Genomic DNA, 6,505 nt, shown 5'->3' on the forward strand with positions numbered 1-6,505 from the left:
AGGCTGGGTAGGCCTGAATAGGGTCGCAGGCTGGACAGGGGTCTCTGGTTCCTGGCACAGCATTCAAGCCCACGCTCTAGCTCCTGCGCTTTCCTCAGTGAAGCTGGCTTGTCCTGAGCTCTTGGGAGCCTCTAATATCTGATCCAGTGGCTTCGTGATGGAGGGGCCCTGTGGTCCTGCTGCAGGCCAGGGACCCGAGACCTGCGAGGAGGGCCAGGAAGGTAGGGAGAGATTGGGAAGAGGCAGAGGGTCCTTTAGGAATGGGACACTGAAGGGCGGGGAGCAGTGTTTAGGGATTGGCCGTTAGGCCCTCCTAGCAGGAGGGACCTCCAGAGGAGACTGTGCATTTGGGGGGGGGTCAGTGTCAAGAGGTCTCAGTAGAGACCTCCCCGCCTCGTTCTTCCCCAGGACCCCTACGCTCGATGGTGGAAGACCTGCAGTCTGAGGAGTCCGACGAGGATGACTCTTCATCAGGCGAAGAGGCGACCGTCAAGGCAAACCCAGGCCGGGATTCCAGGTGACTGGGCACTGGTGGTGACCAGAGTGACTATCAGGGCCCATTTTGCTTCTCTCCTGCCAGTGGCCCCAGGTGTCCATTCCTGGCACTGGCAAAAACCGGCAGGCCAGAGGGGGGCTAGGACCAGAGGGGTCTCTCAGGAGGACCAAGCCAGGGTCAAGTTCCAGCATGGGGAGACACCCTAGCCAGCTGGACATTGGGCCCCGGGCAGCTTCATCCTGCCTCGGCCCTGGGGTCAACTGTCCTCTCCTAATCACCAGAGCTGTGGGCCTCCTGGGCCTGCTCTCCTTCCTAGGGGGCCTTTCCCTGTTGCTGAAGGTGTGGCTGCCTGGCAAGGAGGATTCCGTTTCAGCTGTCCAACTACCAGTGCTATAGGAGGCATGGGGCGGGGAGCACACTGGTCCTCTGCAAGGACCCCTCAGCCCTCCCCACATGTGTGGTGGGGTGAGGGCCACCTGAGATGCCCTGCATGGAGGGCAGTGTCTGGCCTTCTCCCAGTGAGGGATGAGTATGTCCTTTGGATGCCCCTGATGCTTGGAGAGGTCCACTTGGGGTGGGGGAGCTCTGTGTTCCTAGCCTCCAGATCAGGAATGCCCTAGAGCAAATCCTGGCCTTGGCTTCAGGACCTAGGTATCAGGGGAGGCTCTGAGCCCTGTCAGGGCAGTGAGTGCCAGCTGGATGGCAGGGGCTGGGATCAGCTGAGGCCACTGGGCCCTCTTTAAATCAGAGGTGGATGCCAGTCTACATCAGTGGGCTTCATGAACCACAGAAGGCTTAATGGACACGTGCAGCCCTCTGTGCTGTTGATTAAAACCCCCTTCTGGAGTGCTGGGGCCAGGAGGGTGCTCACACAGGTCCACCATGTGCCAAGGCTCCCTGCCATCCCATGTGCACAGAGGAGCCCAGTAGAAAGATTCAGGCCTGGGCACCAAAGGGGACTCAGTTCCTGGGTGCAGGGAGAACTGTGACTTTCCCAGGACAGGAGAAGCAGCAGGCTTCTGCCTCGTGTGGTGATGCCAAATGTGGATTCTGCACAGGCACAGAGCCATGAGCTCAGACAGACAGACACAGTCCTGTTGGAGGGGCCTACGACAGTGTGGGGACCCAATGAGAAGCAGCCCTTCTGACTTGAGTCCACTTCCCAGGGGCATTTGTGAAAGGCCCTGGTGACAGCTTGCTTGTCAGGGAAGGCCCACACAGGCTGGGAAGCTGCAGCAGGTGCTGGCAAGGCCCCACCTGTCCTAGTGTGCTCCTTGGAGAGACCCTGGGTCTGTGATGGCGTCCAGCCACCACCTGTTGGACATGGGAAGAAGCAGAAGTAAGGAGTAAGCGGAAGCTGTCACGTTGCCTTGGCAACAAGAGAGATCTGGTTCCAGCTCTCAGCCTCAGAGCAGGGCCCAACAGAGCCTAGCTGACTGCTCCTGGACAGCGGGAGGAGCAGATCACGGCACAGAGGGGTGGAGTGCACCCTGCTTGGCTCCAGCCCGCACAGCCTCGGGCACATTGCCCAGTGGCAGGGCCTATGTGAGGCAAGAGAGGAAGTGTGTTGAGTATGTCTGTCGGGGGCTCCCTGCACAGCCCTGACAGAGTCCCTGACAGAACAGGGATCCAGGCAGTGGGATGGGTGGCGCCCACAGGGCCATTCGGGGGTCCCTCTGTGCACCCCTCTTGTTGTACTGGAAGAGATGTGGGAAAAGCTTGCAGGTCTGGGCTGGGGTGTTTTACCCACACTGAGAGGGTGAGGGCCACGGGGCTCCCAGGAGGCCACCTCTTGCCTGCCTGTGGCCATCACTGTAGAGTGCTCGTTACCTCCCATGTGATCACACAGCCTCTTTTACAGATGAGGAAACTGAGGCAGAGGTGGAAGTTCCCCCCCAGGGCCTCTCATCACCACCAGACACCCCCATGTTTGTGGCCCCGCTGGGCATCAGGGCCCTGCATGGGGCAGATCCTCTGGCAGGTGGGACCTTCTGGAAAGGAGCAGAGCCGGGCTGAAGGGCCAACTCCTGACACACCCTGTCTGGCAGTGGTGACCTCACATGGGCACACCCTTCCTCCATTCGGCCTCCTGGAGCCCAGCGCAGGCTGGTGCCAACACCGCAGCCTGAGTACAGGGCACTGTCTTAAGGCCAGTGGCCGTTACACCTGACGTGCAATCTTGTCTGTCATTCAGGTTGAGTTTCAGTGACAGTGAGAGTGACAATAGCGCTGACTCCTGCTTGCCTGGTCGTGAGCCCCCACCCCCGCAGAAGCCCCCCCCACCCAACAGCAAGGTGAGCTCCTCACCCCCAGGCCCCACATGAGGTCTCTGTGGCCCTCCTGGGAGGGTTTGGAGGGGTTGGTCAGAAGAAGGAATGAGCTCAACAGGGACCTTGGTTGGGTTCCCCGCAGGCATCAGGCCGGAGGAGCCCCGAGCCCTGCAGCAAGCCTGAGAAGATCCTCAAGAAAGGCGCCTACGACAAGGTGGCCGGGCGGGGTGGGCCGGGTGGGCGGCACAGCCTAGAGGCTTTGAGCCCCCAAAGCTGGACTGTCCTCGGGAGGGGGTGGCCTTTCCCCAGGTCCCAAGGAGGTGCTTTCCCCCCAGGGGGCAGGCACTGTGCTGGAGGGGCTGCAGGTGGGGCGGGCGGGCTGGGGGGCTGCGCTGAGGCTCCCGCCCTCCCAGGCCTACACAGACGAGCTGGTGGAGCTGCACCGGAGGCTGATGGCACTGCGGGAGCGCAATGTGCTGCAGCAGGTACTGCCTGGTGAGGGTGGGGCACGAGCACCCTACCCCGGAGCCTCCCTTCTTGGGGGTCTATGGGGCCACCCTACCCTGAGCCTCCTGACCCAAGGCCACCTGCCTCTGCCTTGCAGATCGTGAACCTGATTGAGGAGACTGGCCACTTCAATGTCACCAATACCACCTTTGACTTCGATCTCTTCTCTCTGGACGAGACGACCGTGCGCAAGCTGCAGAGCTACCTGGAGGCCGTGGCCACATGACCCTGGGCCAGGTGCCAGGCCCCCACCGCCAGGGTCCTGGGAGGCCATGTCCAGGCCCTGCCTGCCTTCCTCTCTCTTGACTTGCCCGCCCGCAGCACTGCCTTAGTGACCGCCCTGCCCTCAGCCCTCACAGCCAGCTGCACTTTTCTGGGTGGCTTCCAGCCTGCCACCCACCACCCTGTTGGGAACCTGGCGCCCAGGGGTCGGGCCAGTGCTGCGGCTCCCAGCCTCATGTGCACCATCACCCGGGCTCCCCTCAGAATGCGGTTTATGTTGAAGGCAGCGCTGGGCCTCGCTCCCGAAAGAGGAAGAAAATTCCATGGAATGTGTATGACTGAGGGCCCCTCATCCGACCTAGGGACCAGCCCCCTAAACAAATGGTGGCTCTGTCCCCAGCTCCATGGGGGCTGTGTGCCGCCTTTTCTCTGTCTGGGCCTCTCTGAGCAGCTGGGGCCACCTCCGCAGCCTGCCTGGGACCTGGGGAGGCTCTGTCTGTGTCTGCACCAGGCTGGGCCACGCTGCCCTCTGTGCCAGCCGGCGTTGCGTCCTGTGTGGGCCCTCACTGTGCCAGGCCTCCGTGCTGTGCAGCTCTATGTATAGTATATATATGTGCGCGCTGTGTGTCCAGAAGCAGTTTCCAATGTGCGTTTCTGTGGCCACGGTGCACGTGGGGGGTGGGGGGGTAAGGTGGGGCTTATAGGTTAAGATGTCTCCGTGGGTCTTCTTGCCGGCTGGCCTCCCAGGGCACAGAGGAACCCCCACTTTGTGGGTCCAAGGATGCCGCTGCCCCCCTACCGGGGCTCCCAGAGCCAGTGAACATGACCACAGGGCGGCCAGTCCTCAGGGCACTGGGGGAGCTGCCCCTCCCTGGCAGCTCCTCAGGTGGGTACCCAGTCTCTAGAGACAGACGCTTAGCCTCTGGGCTGCTCCTCCTGTAGGATTCTCTTCCTCCCCTTCTGTTAATCAAGTCTTCGAACTGAAAAAAAAAAAAAAAATGAGCTTTTGCCAAATAAGACGGGATAGTCTGTGGTTTGGAGGTGCGTGTGCACTCAGCCTGTGGCTGGGGTGTGGGCCCTACCGGGCATAGGCCTCAGGCTCCTCTCCTCGTGCGACTTCCGCCTCCATGGCTACGGTTCACCCTGGGTGCCGCCTGGAGGCTGAACTGTGCACCTGGGATTCTCCAAGGACCGAGCCAGTCCAGCTCTGCCCGGCCCGCCTTTCCAGGCCCGGAGCCCTTGTAGTCAGCCAACTCTGGGTTTTCCCAGACCTTGATCCAGAGCTCCTCCACACCCCGACCCCCAGCTTCAGAGTCTGTTCCAGTGTTCGCGCCCTGACACGGCGTGGGAAGGAGGACTGGGCCTGCGGTGGCCCCCAGTTCTCCAGCCCGTGGTGGGCGTCTCCATCTCGAGATGCTTGCTGATGTTCAGACACAGGAGGCGGCAGGGTCCCTCGTCTTGTCCTCGCTCTGGGTCTGCCTGTCAAGCAGACCTGAACACTCCCTGGGGGGACCCCAGCTCCAGCTGGGGAGAGCCCCAGATTCTCGGGGAAAGGCCAGGAACTCAGAGGAAGCCTCAGCACCGACTCTCCCGCGCTCACTTTCCTGCCCACTGCCTTCAAAAGGAGGAGGGCAGGCCACCAGTACTCCAGAGTGGGACGTCTCCTTCTCTGGGAACACTCCAAGACATGGACAGAACAGACCGGCCCTGCATAGGCTGCTGGGAAGATGGCAGCTGTTCAGTCCTCGGTGCAGAAGCAGCAGGTCACCAGTGGGCCCTCAGCCCAAGGGGCCGTTCTTTCTCCTTGGTGGGATTGTCCGGTCCTCACAGCAATGTGGGAAGCCCTCCTGCCTGCCCTCGGCAGCAGCGTCCAGTCCTTCCTGCAGTTCCGTGGCCTCCGGAAGCTTCGACCCATTTCTCAGTTACCTCCTCTGACCGGAAGGCCTCGCCACTGTCCCCTGGAGCTGCTATGGGCCCAGGACTGGCCCTGTGGCCACCAATGGAGGTGCCGGGCAGCCAGGACCTGACTACAGGGTTCCTGCTGCTCCCCACCCCCGCTGGGCTCTGGGGACGCTTCCATAGGAAGGGCCCGGCACTCTGTGACTGCCATGTGTCTCATGTTAAAGCCGCCTGCTCTGGTGCAAATCCCTGTGTTTCACTTTCTCCTGAGCAAAATGTAAACCGATGCCGGGCAGCGAAGGGTGTCCAAGCCTTTCTCACCCGCAAGGGTTTTTACCAGAATATGTCTCTAGGAACTGAGGAACTGGGACACTTAATCGGCCTGAGACCAACTCCTGGGAAAAAGGAATAAGGAGAATTGTGTTTGTAATGAGTTACAGGATTGTTTGTCCTGAATTTTAAACTTTTTTTTTTTTTTTTTTGGTTAAATTGTGAAATTATGGAGGAGTTTTATAGAAAAAAAAAAGTGAAATAAAGTCAGATGAGAAAGCAGCCCTCTGCATGCATGTGGTGTCCCGGGACAAGGTGCACAGTCCTCTTGTCCCCGTGCCTGTAGACCCACTACCAGGAGAGGGAGGGAAGGCTGGCACCAAGCCTGGTGGGCTGCAGGTGGGGTCGACAGTGTGACGGGTTGGCATCCTGGAGAAGCAGACGCAGCCCCCCAGGGTGCACGTGGCCTTTGCTGCTGCTCGGCTGTCCCCTTGGAAGCAGGCAGCAAGGTCTGGGTGGCAAGGGGAGCCTGACTTCAGAGGATGGAGGCGCATGGTTGGGTGGGGAGGTGAATAGGGAGGTGGAGGTGGCGGGAAAAGAAAATGGGGGCAAAGGCACCCCTGGCAGGAGTCCAGGTGACAGCCAGCCTGTTGATGGAGCAGCACTGCTGGCAATACCCTCTGCCACTACCCCGCCCCCAGTAGCAGCCATGGATGGAGACCACTTGTCAGCAGGTGGCAGCCGGAGGACAGGACACAGCTGAGCCCTGGATCACTCGAGGAGCATGTGTCCTCCTTTCTCCTAGTCAACAGCCAAAAGTTGCAGTCCCAACATGAGGGCT

At 60.7% G+C, this 6,505-nt stretch overlaps 1 protein-coding gene across 1 annotated transcript in view; it reads left to right on the forward strand.

Annotated features, from left to right (window-relative positions):
- Positions 1-5,946, forward strand: part of Mllt1 (MLLT1 super elongation complex subunit) — a 59,221-nt gene extending 53,275 nt beyond the window's left edge. The window contains exons 8-12 of the mRNA XM_027952424.2: positions 409-517; positions 2,691-2,790; positions 2,909-2,980; positions 3,180-3,251; positions 3,371-5,946. Coding sequence (XP_027808225.1) covers positions 409-517; positions 2,691-2,790; positions 2,909-2,980; positions 3,180-3,251; positions 3,371-3,499 — 482 coding nt within the window. The 3' untranslated portion in view covers positions 3,500-5,946. The remainder of the gene's footprint in view (positions 1-408; positions 518-2,690; positions 2,791-2,908; positions 2,981-3,179; positions 3,252-3,370) is intronic.
- Positions 5,947-6,505: the final 559 nt, after the last annotated feature.

Source organism: Marmota flaviventris, chromosome 1 (assembly GCF_047511675.1).
Source record: "Marmota flaviventris isolate mMarFla1 chromosome 1, mMarFla1.hap1, whole genome shotgun sequence".
In the NCBI taxonomy this organism is placed as follows: domain Eukaryota; kingdom Metazoa; phylum Chordata; class Mammalia; order Rodentia; family Sciuridae; genus Marmota; species Marmota flaviventris.